Genomic DNA, 15,000 nt, shown 5'->3' on the forward strand with positions numbered 1-15,000 from the left:
AAAGAGTCCTCTCCTGCTGATGTTCAGGTGTATATCAGTATGTAGTGTCTCTACTTTAAAGAGTCCTCTCCTGCTGATGTTCAGGTGTATATCAGTAGGTAGTGTCTCTACTTTAAAGAGTCCTCTCCTGCTGATGTTCAGGTGTATATCAGTATGTAGTGTCTCTACTTTAAAGAGTCCTCTCCTGCTGATGTTCAGGTGTATATCAGTATGTAGTGTCTCTACTTTAAAGAGTCCTCTCCTGCTCATGTTTTAAGTTTTCTTTTCTCCACCAGGTGATCCAGAGAGGTGTGAAGGACTGCCCGATCTGCTTGACTGCATTGAGCATCGCTCCAGAAGCAGGTTCCTCCAGCCAATCACAGCGCAGACACACTGTGATGCTGTCCTGCTCACATCTCTTCCATCAGATCTGTCTGGAGGCCTTCGAGTCCTTTTCCACAGAAAGCAGACCTTCATGTCCGCTCTGCAGATCCGTCTACTGCAAGAAACTCACCTGAGCAGGTACACAATCATACACCAAGCCAAAAGCAGAGAGCTTCCAGCAGAGATGGAGAAAGTACACACATCCATTACTCAAGTAGAAGTACAGATACTCGTGTTTTAAAATACTCTGGTGAAAGTAGAAGTACTGACTAAACTTCTTTACTCAAGTCAAAGTAAAGAGGCTTTGAAATGTACTTCAGTAAAAAGTACCCATAACTAGCAGCTGTTTTAAAGAGTACCTGACCTCCCTCCCGTTCAACATGTAAGAAGTAGAAAGTACAGGTACTTGTGTTCAACATGTAAGAAGTAGAAAGTACAGGTATTTGTGTTCAACATGTAAGAAGTAGAAAGTACAGGTATTTGAGTTCAACATGTAAGAAGTAGAAAGTACAGGTATTTGAGTTCAAAATGTAAGAAGTAGAAAGTACAGGTATTTGAGTTCAAAATGTAAGAAGCCAAAGTAAAAACTTGTCAGTAAAATAAGTAGTGGAGTAAAGTACTGATACCAGAAACATGTACTTAACTACAGTAACGAAATATTTGTACTCCAATACTTCCCACCTCTGCTTCACACACACACTCTCTCTCCAAAGGTTAACGAAACACCATCAGCACATTATATTTAATTAGTTTAAAGCTAACAGAAATAAATGTAACCATGACAACTTTAACTTGAGGTATACGCTGTAATCTAGAAAGACGGCAGCCAATAGGAGTCCTTTCTGCAGTATTTACTCTTCACAGGAAGTCATTGCGTCCTGTGTTTATACTTATATACGATTATGCATTCGTCATTATACCAAACTTGGTTAACTCATCTGTCGATGGTGTCGTAACGAAGAATGAATGAAAACGTCTTTCTCAAAGCTTTTTTCTACTTTTATTTGCAAACACACAGACATCAAAAAATAACTAAACGTACAGTTAGCAAACTGAGAAAAAATCGTAAAAAATACATTCACAAAACATGTACAAAAACGGACATGCAGAGCCCCACAGACAGAAAAGGCAGACTCTGCACCTTTTCACCCCAAAATGAGAGGATAGAAAATGACCCTCGCTGTGTTTATGGGATGATATTTGATATGACACTTCCTGGAGAAAAAACTACCATTTTTTGTCGAAAATTAGATTTTTCCTATTAAAATATCTTCCCTTTTTTCTTTGCCATATCGCTTTGGGCCATTTCACATAGGATCCAACGATGCGTGTAGTCATAACGTCCATCAAATAAACACATGAAATGACACACAACAAACTAAAGAAATCAAGCAATTAATGCAGAGTATTTTTGGTAAATCTGCTTAAATATCACCTTTTGACTCGGGGACGTTGCCCTTTTCGTAGTTTTGTGATTGGATTACACTTCTTTCTTAAATCCAGTTTTTGTAATAATGGTAGACAGCTTTCTCTCAAACCCATCTTCTTCCTTTTAATGTCACTCTAAAAACAAGCATTGGATCACTCACTACACCTGCAAGTGCCTCTGGGTAATGAATGCAAACTGGAGCTTCTCATTGGATAAGAGCTACTGTGACCACATTCATATGGAGAAAAGGGGTGTGTGTGTGTGTGTGTGTGTGTGTGTGTGTGTGTGTGTGTGTGTGTGTGTGTGTGTGTGTGTGTGTGTGTGTGTGTGTGTGTGTGTGTGTGTGTGTGTGTGTGTGTGTGTGTGTGTGTGTGTGTGTGTGTGTGTGTGTGTGTGTGTGTGTGTGTGTGTGTGTGTGTGGTAGGTAGAGATGTTCTGTGTGTGTGTGTGTGTGTGTGTGTGTGGGGGTGTGTGTGTGTGTGTGTGTGTGTGTGTGTGGTAGGTAGAGATGTTCTGTGTGTGTGTGTGTGTGTGTGTGTGTGTGTGTGTGTGTGTGTGAGAGAGTGTGAGAGAGATGTTCAGTGTGTGTGTGTGGTAGAGATGTTCAGTGTGTGTATATGCGTGCGCGTGTGTCTATATATATATATATATGTTTGTGTGAGACTATGTGCACATCAGTACATAAACAACAACAACATTAACAACAGGAGGAGGACCCTAACATGAAGCCTGCCAGATGCTTTAAGGCCTTTCCGGTGGACAGAAAACGTCACAGTTGAGATTCTGCAGCCGTTAAACTCCGTGTAAAGTGGGCCTGAGTCACCGAGGCTTTCTACCTGTCGCACTCTGTATACGTGACACTGTTACAGGCTTGCATCTCATTCAGGTGTGAGTCAGACCCTCAGGACCCCCAGTGTGTACATCCAGGTAATGAGAAGAGGCGTGAGACACAGTGTGATGCGTACAAGTAAATGCAACATTTACAAGAAAGGAAAAACGTAAGGATTTTTTAATTAAAAGCATTTTTTGGGGGGGAGAAAAACGACATTTCTTATCATGTGCATAATAACATTTTACAGGCTCGTAATGCTTCTCTGCTCTTTGGAAATGAACTGTCCCATTTGTAGAGTTGAATCTAGATCACCGAGTGCTAAAATCAGTCATGACGTCGTGTGATGAATGAGTACGCTTTTTTCTATTCATGCTTTCTTTTTTTCACATTTTGAGATTTAAACAAATACAATGGACACCTGATCGCGCCTGGCTCAGTTCACATAACCCCCAGAACACCAGACACCGCTCTCACAGATTAACGGACGTACTCACACTAAAACGTGAGTCTAATTGTAATGTGGGAGTAGGGGCAGGAGGATGGAGATGCTTTGCTTTTGTCTAGTGCAGTAGAGAGCAGGTTGTTGACGTTAATCCGGGGTGTTTTTAAAGTCACAATCGCAGTGGAGGTCAACGTCAAGGTCACTACAGTGATGCCAGTCTTATTTCCCCGTCGTCTCCGCCCAGTGTCACGTCCGAGACGCAGAAAAAAAGGAATGTCACGAAGCTAGAATTGCTCTCCCGTTTTCAGGCATCCGTCAGACGTCCAAATCTCTGTGTGTGTGTGTGTGTGTGTGTGTGTGTGTGTGTGTGTGTGTGTGTGTGTGTGTGTGTGTGTGTGTGTGTGTGTGTGTGTGTGTGTGTGTGTGTGTGTGTGTGTGTGTGTGTGTGTGTGTGTGTGTGTGTGTGTGTGTGTGTGTGTGTGTGTGTGTGTGTGTGTGTGTGTGTGTGTGTGTGTGTGTGTGTGTGTGTGTTTCTTTCACAGACTTTTCTGATGCCCGTTGGCCGAGAGCTTCCCAGACTCGGGGTCCGTGGGGCTGTTTGACAGTTGCAATTTATCCAGACCTGGGCGGGGGGAGATAAGGGAGAGGAATCTCATTAGAGAGCAGACTTTCACTTAGACAGAGGTATTGATGTGCGTCGGTCTGACATCTTCTAACCCCATCCTGTCACCACAAGCCTTTGAGCCCCCTCCTCTGTCACAGTCCCGCAGCACTTTCCATCTTGCTGCAATTTCTTCCTTTTTGTTACCCGAGGATGTGCAGTGTGAGAGAAGTGAACACAAAGCCACCGTAGCCTCGTGTTTGAAACCTCTGTGCGTGCACACATTAGGAGGAAGCTGCTTTTGAATTCTGCAGAACATCCGGCTTTTTAATTGTAGGATTGCTTGTGTGACAAAAACACAACATGAAGAACTTAAATGTTGTATTTGTAATACAGATTCTACTGTTTGTCACCAGGTGGGTCGACACGTACGAGGAATTTGACTTGATCTCGTGGTGCATACATAAAAGTAAAAAAAAAAAAAAAAAACACAGATAGAAAATGATTTTATAACTTAAAAAAAGACCAGTATTTACATTGGAATGGAATGGTATCAAATAATAAAAGAAACAGACATTGTGAGCATGAATGTAATGCAGGGTCTCTGATGTGAGGAGGGGATATTTAGTGAGTTGAATTTACCCAAGGCCTTCAGAAGCTCCTCCCGTACGGCTGAGGTGAATTTCCTCACCAGACAAAGTGTGGTCACGACGGCAAACAGCACGTTGTATGAAAGCACGATGTAGAAGTTTCCCAGCCAGTTAAATCTCCCGAAGTCTCCCAGGAGATCAAACCTGGTGATGCCTGAGGAGGACAGACAGGAAGTGGACGTTTCAGGATGAATGCTAGGATGTCTTTGGGTTTATGACGAGAAAAGGTATTAAACCTGAAGGTGTTCAAAGTACAGACGATGTGGAACATTCATTTGAGGAGAGTTTGAAGTGCGTTCCAGGTTCAGGGTGATCCCACCGTTAAAACCAACTGCCTGACCTCACTACTCCGTCATTTCCATTTAGATAAAACATTTTTCCATTTGTGGCCAAGATTGTAGAAAATATAAAAGCTTACTCAAAATCTGTTGAGATTTCATGCAAATTACGTATGAATATGAATATGTCTCGTAGTTTAAATCCTCCATTTTAAACCGTGTTAATAGTTCGTTAGTTTGCGATTTCGAAGACATGTTATGTATCTTATGTGATATAGAAGAAAAACGTAATGCTTGTTGTTTTTAATTTATGGCCTGCTAATGTGGGTGTTCCGGCACTTTCTACCGAATGACGTTATACAATCAAGCTTTCAATAACCTAATGTCTCCGATCTACGTTTTGAGACTTGAGTCCATTCAGTTTTCCACACTGACGTAGGACATGGCCGCATCGGTGTTGTTAGATTTATGCACCACAACAGTTTTATTACAGCCGTCTTTGTCTTCTCCTGTAACATCTTCACAGCCTCTGTTAGAGTGGCCGATTGATTCGGTGTCTGCGGATACGTATTTACAGCCGCAGTAAGCCGTTAGCAAGCATCAAGGACCTTTAACAAAATTGCCTGTGAAGAGACAGCGGAGAGACGAAGGAGACCCCGTCGATACGGCTCACTGTGGTCTGAGAACACCCGTCTAATGCCAGAGGCTCTGAGCTCGGTCTGAGGAAATCTGATCGGGGTCAAAAGATGCTAGTTAGCATGTAGCTGCTCATGCATCAGTGTCCTGCAGCTCGATGGGTTTCTGTGCATTCAATGGTCTGCTAACATCCATCAGTTCACTATCACTGTGTAACATGTGAGGACTCTTTAAAGTAGAGACACTACATACTGATATACACCTGAACATCAGCAGGAGAGGACTCTTTAAAGTAGAGAGACTACATACTGATATACACCTGAACATCAGCAGGAGAGGACTCTTTAAAGTAGAGGCACTACATACTGATATACACCTGAACATCATCAGGAGAGGACTCTTTAAAGTAGAGACACTACATGCTGATATACACCTGAACATCAGCAGGAGAGGACTCTTTAAAGTAGAGACACTACATGCTGATATACACCTGAACATCAGCAGGAGAGGACTCTTTAAAGTAGAGACACTACATACTGATATCCACCTGAACATCAGCAGGAGAGGACTCTTTAAAGTAGAGACACTACATACTGATATACACCTGAACATCAGCAGGAGAGGACTCTTTAAAGTAGAGACACTACATACTGATATAAAAAAACAAAACGCTAGAGTTAAACCCTAACCCTAACGGCGTATAAGACAGCGTGTTCCAGTTCCTGCCAATTTCCAGCAACTTCGCACAGCCATTGAAGAGGACCAATATTCCACAATCAACAACCTGATCAACTCTATGCCAAGGAGATGGGTGACATGTTAGGGTTCGGGTTCGGGTTTTCGGACCCCCCCCCAGACCCCCCCAATAAAGCAAAACTGCACGTTTCAGAGTGGCCTTTTATTGTGGTCAGCCTAAGGCACACCTGTGCAATAATCATGCTGTCTAATCAGCATCTTGATATGCCTCACCTGTGAGGTGGGATGGATTATCTCGGCAAAGGAGAAGTGCTCACTATCACAGATTTTTTCAGATTTGTGAACAATATTTGAGAGAAATGGTTATTTTGTGTTTATAGAAAATGTTTTAGATCTTTGAGTTCATCTCATGAAAAGTGGGAGCAAATACAAAAGTGTTGCATTTATATTTTTGTTCAGTGTAAGTGAAACGTTCAATTACTCCACTTAAAAAACGTTTTTCTATTTCGAAACATCGTCCCTGTGTGAAATGTGGAAGTAAAGACGTTTGTCAGTCAGACCTTAAGAATGCTGGTTTTTGTTGGTGTAGAGTTGTCCTTCCTTTTATACAGTGCATATTTCCCACACACACACACACACACACACACACACACACACACACACACACACACACACACACACACACACACACACACACACACACACACACACACACACACACACACACACACACACACACACACACACACACACACACACACACACACACACACACACGTTTCTTAACGTCTCACTCCGTCACACTCCACAGCGTGTTTTTTTTGGTGTTTTCTGGGAGGCCTTTCCCCTTCAACCCTGTCTCATGCATTTATTCCTTTTTATCTATTCAGCGCCACAAAGCAGAACCTGTTGATATTTTTGTAAAGCTCCCAATGAGTCACTGTATGCTCGCTACAGCCCTTTTCCCCACTGTGTGTGTGTGTGTGTGTGTGTGTGTGTGTGTGTGTGTGTGTGTGTGTGTGTGTGTGTGTGTGTGTGTGTGTGTGTGTGTGTGTGTGTGTGTGTGTGTGTGTGTGTGTGTGTGTGTGTGTGTGTGTGTGTGTGTGTGTGTGTGTGTGTGTGTGACCAACAGAGTGGTGCTATTTGAACAGCTGTGCTCTGCACTCTGCATGTTTATTAGAGCCATTGTGATGCTGCTGCTCCTGTCATTTTTACCCCTTCACCCTGCACTCCTTTCTAGGGTCACTATGGGAAACTATAGGAGAATTCAGCCTGCTAACCGCCGCAGGGGGAGGGGCGTTTACTCTGTCTGGGGGGTTTCAAATCGCTCCAAATTAACTTAAACCTACATCTCTCTTAAAGAACATTATTTGGCATTTTTGGAAATACTGGTTTTCTTTTTGTCTTACTTGTATTTTTCCGCTAAATATGAAGCTACAGCTGTCTGTCTGTCTGTCTGTCTGTCTTTGTCTGCCTGTCTGTCTGTCTGTCTGTCTGTCTGTCTGTCTGTCTGTGTGTGTCTGTCTGTCTGTCTGTCTGTCTCTCTATCTGCCTGTCTCTCTCTCTCTCTCTCTCTCTGTCTGTCTGTCTGTCTGTCTGCCTGTCTGTGCGTGTGTACTCACCCAGAGTTCTGGACATCACTGGCAGGGCTGAGCTCAGGACCAAAATGGAGACACAGCAACCGATGATCTAGAAATAAAAATGGATTTGAAGCGTTCCCATATATCATAGAGTTAGGAGAGGTTTGAGGACCCGCTGCAGCACACCGTGCACACACTCCACTTGATGTTAAATTGGTTCCACATATTGTACAATTAGTAGCTCTGAAGCTGCTCATTACCAGGTTCCCTCTGTTGTCCTTTCAAGCCCTTTCACTGCAGCGTCACGGCTAGTTAACAAGCCTCACCACTCCCAAACTCATTACCAAGTGAATGGGTGCCACTGTGGGCCAAACACAGCACGCATCCTCCACCAAAACCCCCTCCCAAAATGAAAAAACCCTCCCTCTGATGTACAAGAAAGGGACTTGCACTTTGCCAGTGTTTGCGCAACCCACAAACAAATATTGGACAGATCAACTGAAGCCATTGAGACGAAACACAGCAGGGGTCCACAGGGAGAGGAAGGAAATGGAGGAAACGCAGGGGGTCCCAAACACATTTTTTAAGGTGCAATCTTGCCCCCACTTCACCCCCAACATCCTTACCGTTGTCATGGTTGTGTCATCGTTCCTGGGAGTGAGGCTCTGGAAGACGGGCAGGCTGTAGAAACCGACGACGGAGGAGACCATCAAGTAGCTGCGGAGGAATTCAATCAAGGAGCAAAAACACTTCAGCTTCTTTCAGACGGCTTTTAAAGACCCCTCCTGTCGCCTTCGGGGCAAAATCAGACCATTTGACTACTCTAATAAATCATAAATGTTGTGTTTCACATGTGAGAGAACCTCTGATGTCCTACATGTTGACCCTGGAGTGCAGTTCAAGACTCAAGGCTGTTATTGTCATTTGTACAGAGCTACAGTTTAGAGATGCCAATGAAAAACCTAAGGATGTATTTTGTGTGTCGTGTGAATTAAAGATATTTTTGGGGGGAGGAAAACGACATTTCTGCTTAATAACATTTGGGAATTCAAATACAGGGTCGTAACTAGGGATGTCCCGATCACCTTTTTTTGCTCCCGATCCGATTCCGATCATTTGATTTTGACAATTTGCCGATACCGATTTTTCCCGATCCGATCTTTATGCAATGCATTGAGAGAAAATAAAGCATTCAAGTTGTCCCTTCAGGTTATTTTTTTATTTAAATTGGATATTCTATCCAACATGGATATAGCTTCTTTCTTTCACAGCAGCATTGGATCAGTTCAGTTGTGCAGCATTGGATCAAAACAAAATAAAGCTTTCAGTACTCGTTAGCTTACTGCTACAATTAGACACTGCACCCACTCTGTTGCCAGATTTGAGAGAAATAAGCAACCAGGTCTATGAAGACAAGCCCCAAAGAAGCAACACATACATGATGCTCTGTCATTTGAAACCAAAACTAAGGCCTCAGGATGACTTTAAGACTTGAACATGGTCATTTTTGTTTTGTAACATTGAATACAAGATTTAAAAAAAAAAAAAAAATCCCGATCCCCGATTTTTTTCTCCCGATTCCGACCTTTTGAAAATCACGTGATCGGCTTCGATCCCCGATCACGTGATCGAAACGGGACATCTCTAGTCGTAATGCTTCTCTGCTCTTTGGAAATGAAGGAGAAAGTCTATTAGAAGATTCTAATCTTCTAGATCACCCGGTGCTACAATCAGTATATATTAGATAAAGTGTCTTTGTATATTCCCTGCAGTTCTGGATGTAAACCACTAGTCCGAGGCCTTGCTTACAGCTTAAAGAGGGGTTAAGTAAAAGCTGGTGATGATGAATAGTTATTGTGTTAAGTTGAGAGCAGTTAAACACCAAAGTAAGGGGAGGAGACTAACACGACCGAAGGGTTAAGGATCTCAAATCTACACCTTTCAGCTGATAAAAGGTGACGAGACGTGTCTTCCGGAAGATGTCCGGCTGAACTATGTCCAGAGTAAACAAAGCTGGCCGGACGCTGTTGCTCTTGGCCGTGGAGCATAGACAAAGAGGGAAGAGGGGGGGGTTGGTCAAAGAAAGGATACAACATGAGGATGATCTCCAGCACCGCCTGAGCCAAGCCGAACGTGGAGAGAGACGTGTTCCCGATGCCTCGGTCCTGGGAGGTGGAGACACAACAACGGGGACATGTACGTTACAACAGAAGAAGTATAGTGCAGATAGAGAATAGAGAATCACAAGCATGCACACAAACAGCTGATGAGTATACCTTGGTAGAAAGATTAGAGACCCTATGAAAGTACAGAGGGAGCTGTTTGCAGATTGAAAATCAATTGAAAGCAAGACTAACGCGTGAATTGCAATTTTTTTTTTTTTCGCTAAACAGAAATCCTGCGATGTAAGAATTTCCCCACTTGAGGGAAAAAAGAGCCAGATTGAAATTGGCAAAGTGATGAATGGAGCGAGCCGTCAATCGACAATGTGTGAACAGGTGTTCAAACAAAAAAACGCCACATTGCTTACGGTACGCCAAAAACATAAAAACAAATACTTCAGTAAAAACTCAAACCCGACACGCCTACCCTCAGGCCTCAAGCCCTCAGTCCAGGGGGGTCAAACTCAATTTCATCGAGGGCCACATCAGCATTATGGTTGCACTCAAAGGGCCGGTTGTAACTTTAAGACTATTTAAGAATACGTATATAACTATTTAATATATATCAAATAATGCATTATATTAAATGATTGCCTCTGCATTGGATCGTATCAGATAGGGTAATAACTTCATAATTAATAACGTCTGAAAGCAGAAGTCTAGGGCAAATAATTGCAAGTGTCTTCAGTAAGAATGTCACAAAAAATTAAATTTAAAAAGAAAAAGCCAAATTCTGGGAAAAAAGGTCAAAATAAAAAAGGCATATTTTGAAGAAAAAACTGAAAAGTTCGGAGAAAAAAGGCTTATTTGAGATGCATTGTGGGACATGTAGTTTATGGGCAACGCTTCTGTAAATCGGCATGTAACCGTATAATAAACATATATTCTTTGCATCCTCTTGTGTGGCCACAGCAAATGAAGTCACGGGCCGGATTTGGCCCCCGGGCCTTGAGTTTGAAACCCCTGCCTCAGGCATTTCAGGAGCCGGATAAATACATGTGCATACCAAGCATCGGATCAATGTTTGCTTTTGGGTTGATCGACAGAACTATAAGTCAGGAGACAACACACCGCTCACTTCCAACATACAGAGAGGTGTTCCACTTATTTGCGCTTCTAAGTCGTGTGAAAGATTACACTGTGGCCATATATTCTGATCCAGGGCCGTGTGCACAGTGTTTTAATGTTGAGTTTATTTGTTTAGCAATGCACTTCAAACACACAATGTGCTGTCCCTGCAACACCATCTGCACAGTATGCATGTAGAGTCCCAGATTCTTTACATATTTAAGTTTTGATGGCGTTTCTTTCTTTCGGTTGTTTTTGTACCCCCCTTATCTTAATGTGCGCAGAGAAAGAGCCCGGAGAGGAAAGGGAAGCCTGCAGGTTGCTTCATGCCTTTTTATGCAACTGTCATCCCTTCTGCAGATCTCTCTCCCTCTCTCTCTCTCTCTCTCTCTCTCTCTCAGAATTAGCAAACAGCATCTGATGTGACCCTAACCCTTATTAATGGAGAGGGTGGGCATGCATTAAGATTGTGTGTGTGTGAGAGCAATATGCATGTGTGTGTGTGTGTGCGCTTAGGACAGCTATCTTTCAAACCTTTCAACTCTTTTGCATCCAGTAGCAGGGAGAGTGTGTGTGTGTGTGTGTGTGTGTGTGTGTGTGTGTGTGTGTGTGTGTGTGTGTGTGTGTGTGTGTGTGTGTGTGTGTGTGTGTGTGTGTGTGTGTGTGTGTGTGTGTGTGTGTGTGTGTGTGTGTGTGTGTGTGTGTGTGTGTGTGTGTGTGTGTGAAATACCTCACGGTGTCATATTAAACACACACAACACCTCCTGACCCCTTGACCTGTGTCAGAATACTCATTTCTGTCTCAGTGTAGAATCTAGTTGTATTTTTTAAAAACCTTATTTCAATTATTTCTACATTTCCTTGAATCAGAAATGGAGAGGCTCCAAAGGCACATTTAAAACCTCACTGCGTGCTCGGGTCAAATCCATATTGTGGCTGTATCTTTAATCGTTTAGTAATAAAGACTAGGTGCTGTGCCATCTATTCTTCCGCCCAGAGCAGTTAAAGGTACTTCAATCCACTTCATGTTGCCATAAAAACCTCCTTTATACACTTTTAACTCCAGAGCCTGATATTTATTGCAGAGAAGTTGTACAAAACTAGATCCAGAGGAAAATCCACTTGATGTCCATTTGTTCCTCGGTTCAGGACAGTTTTGCATTACTACTTTAAAGCTCATCTCTCAGGTTAGCTTGTGGTTGGAAGTCTCTGTGAGTTTCTTTAGTGAGGTGCAGTTGCAGATAATTGCACATTTTGTAAAACACAGTGTCACTTGTCGTGGCTACCAAAGACCTGCAGTGACCATTTAAATCTACTGTCAAACGATTACAATGTTTAATCAGATTAATCACAGCTTAAAAACTAATTAATCAGATTAATCACCATTTGAACTATGTCCAAAATATGCCATGTCTTTATGTATATTGTTGTGGGAATGGAAAGATAAATGAAAGAAGGCGGATATATCCATTTAACACACAGTATGTTTATTATAACATTGTTCTGTGTGTCAAAATGAAAGACAGCCCACACACCTATCACTCATCAAACCGTGGGGTCTTATTTCATGTTGTATTGATGTATATAGAGATGTACTACAGCAAAAGTATTCTCCGTCGGGACTTCCTGCAGCAATACCACGCCGTTATCTTGATTCTGATTGGCCAGAAGACATTATCAAAGATGTTCTATTGAGAAGACGATCACTACGTGACAAAAGTTTTCAAAAACGTTTCTGGTCTTCGGTATTTCCAGACAAGTGGCTACTGAAACCAATCTGACTAACTGCTGTCTGTGTGATTTACTCAGCGCGAGTTGGAGGACTTTATTTTGCTTACTTTAACATCATTTTTCATGGTGGGGCTAAGGTGGGGCTAAGGTGGGGCTAAGGTGGGGCTAAGGTGGGGCTAAGCCATTTCTTGGTATGGATGTAGCCTACCCCAGCCACACCCTGGCGCTGCCACTGGTGGGATGTATGTGGCGGGCCATTCTGCACATGCGTTAAATATTTTAACGCAATTCATTCAAAAAATGTATTACCGCCGTTAACGCGATAATTTTGACAGCATTAATAAATAGTTATCACCGCAATGTACATTATTTAAGTTCATATTCTGTTCTTCTACATATCATATTCTATTAACATGTATAGAGACTTCTTGCACTATTTTATTATATATGTTTCCTTGTTGGAGGAGCAGAAGAATGTCCTACACTGTAGCTGAAGTGCAGAGGACAATGAAACCTTTGAATTAGAAGTTGCTTGTTCATCAAGATGTCTTTTGCAATACTCCCCCTCCTCTTAAAACAGCATATTTGCTCCTCATCTCCATCCCTGCTCTTCCTCCTCCTCATCCTCTTCAAAGGCAAACATTGACAGGGCACTTCCATTGTCCCCCCCCGCCCCCCAAAACAATCAGAAGCCTCATTTGACTTTCCCACAGTCTGAGAGCTTCGACAGTAACGCCTCAGAGTTAGCGCGCTGCAGGGCTAACGGGGGGAACGATGGATATCATATCAGTATCGATTGTTCCTTTAGAGGACAAACAACCCGTGGTAGTGCTGTGAGATCAGAGGTGTGGCATCCATCCAGATACACAAACCATTTAGTGAGCCACACGCTGTCAGGGAGGACAGCTCCGTGTAATTTGGGGGATTTTCTGCGACGCGTCGGGCCAAAAAAAACATCTCCGCTCAATGAAATAATTGGAATGTGGAGGGCAGCTTTCAGATGCCCGCGAGACGCAGAATGAAATGAGGGAGGAATAGGATACATTATGTTGCCCTCTCTCAGACAAGAATGCAACCGCAACACCACACACACACACACACACACACACACACACACACACACACACACACACACACACACACACACACACACACACACACACACACACACACACACACACACACACACACACACACACACACACACACACACACACACACACACACACACACACACACACACACACACACACACACACACACACACACACACACACACACACACACACACACACACACACACAGAGAGAGATAAGGAGAGCTTAAAACACATTGCATGTTAGGTCAGAGATGAGAATCTTTGAGAGCCGCTCCACACTCGGTTAGACGTCCTTCACCTGGAGCGAAAGCAGCCTATTTCTTTTTATTTAGCCGCTGTGGACTCGAGACGCTTTGATTCTGTGAAATGACTTTCAATGAGCTCCCGAAACAAAACAAGAGGCACAAAGTTCAGGCCTGATTCACATCTGCTCGGCCCTATTCTTCTAGCGTGCATCGGAGCGTTTCCGGAATTTGATTTATGTCTCCGAACATGGCAGGTCTGATAGGAGCGCTCCTCTGCAGTCCACACACTGGGCGTGTCTTGGTGTGTGTGTGTGTGTGTGTGTGTGTGTGTGTGTGTGTGTGTGTGTGTGTGTGTGTGTGTGTGTGTGTGTGTGTGTGTGTGTGTGTGTGTGTGTGTGTGTGTGTGTGTGTGTGTGTGTGTGTGTGTGTGTGTGTGTGTGTGTGTGTGTGTGTGTGTGTGTGTGTGTGTGTGTGTGTGTGTGTGACAGTGGGCTTACCGTGGATCCTTTGGGCATGGCAGTCTCATCCACGAGGAGGTAGAGGATGTTAAAAACCACCATAAGGACTGAAATAGTCTGCAGACAGAGAGGAGGATCAGGATTTCTTTATTGACATTGATTGAATCCACAAAGTAGAGATTAGATCACATTTTCTGACATTTTGAAAGTAACCCTCTCTCCACACTATAATCGAATGCAGGTGGATATTCAGCGTTGTCCTAACCAGCCATTAAACAAAAGTAGTTTCCACACCCAGACTGGGAGCAGTGAGAATCCGCCATGAGCAAACACAGCGAAGTGATGATAGGCCGAGGTGGAGGAAACAAACTGCACGTCGGGGAGTAGAAATATGAATTGGCTTGAAGTGCAAATACTCAAGTAAAGTACAGGTTCTGTAGGGGATGACCAAAGGTTGCTGCGGTACCAGTACATTTTGAGAGTCAAACCCTAGAAATGGTACATGTAAAGGGGAACCATAAAGCCCATGCCCTTCTTAACCAGTTCAATATTTGAAAAATGAATATATTCAACAGTTTGAATGATCCCACGAGAGTGAAGCAGTGTATGCAGTTTATAGCTCATGAAACATTGTCACAAAAGAAGAATATAATCCCCCAAGACTCCATTCTTATATTCTCTATTCCACTTTTTAAAGTATTTTTAATGTCTGAACACACGGCTGCTTTTG

General features: G+C 43.1%; 2 protein-coding genes across 3 annotated transcripts in view; one reads left to right on the top strand and one right to left on the bottom strand.

The window, feature by feature from the left end:
- rnf32 (ring finger protein 32) overlaps window positions 1-15,000 on the top strand; it is a gene marked incomplete at its 5' end in the record, with an annotated part of 48,655 nt that overhangs the window by 9,859 nt on the left and 23,796 nt on the right. The window contains one exon of the mRNA XM_079661852.1: window positions 276-501. Coding sequence (XP_079517978.1) covers window positions 276-497 — 222 coding nt within the window. The remainder of the gene's footprint in view (window positions 1-275; window positions 502-15,000) is intronic.
- lmbr1 (limb development membrane protein 1) overlaps window positions 2,784-15,000 on the bottom strand; it is a 44,374-nt gene continuing 32,157 nt past the window's right edge. For both annotated transcript variants that reach the window (XM_079661102.1, XM_079661101.1), the window contains exons 12-17: window positions 14,310-14,387; window positions 9,599-9,672; window positions 8,134-8,224; window positions 7,550-7,616; window positions 4,310-4,471; window positions 2,784-3,688 (exon numbers count right to left, since the gene is read on the bottom strand). In XM_079661102.1, the coding sequence (XP_079517228.1) occupies window positions 3,603-3,688; window positions 4,310-4,471; window positions 7,550-7,616; window positions 8,134-8,224; window positions 9,599-9,672; window positions 14,310-14,387 (558 nt within the window). In that variant the 3' untranslated portion in view covers window positions 2,784-3,602. The remainder of the gene's footprint in view (window positions 3,689-4,309; window positions 4,472-7,549; window positions 7,617-8,133; window positions 8,225-9,598; window positions 9,673-14,309; window positions 14,388-15,000) is intronic.

The sequence above is a fragment of the Notothenia rossii genome (assembly GCF_949606895.1).
Source record: "Notothenia rossii genome assembly, chromosome: 12".
Taxonomy (NCBI): domain Eukaryota; kingdom Metazoa; phylum Chordata; class Actinopteri; order Perciformes; family Nototheniidae; genus Notothenia; species Notothenia rossii.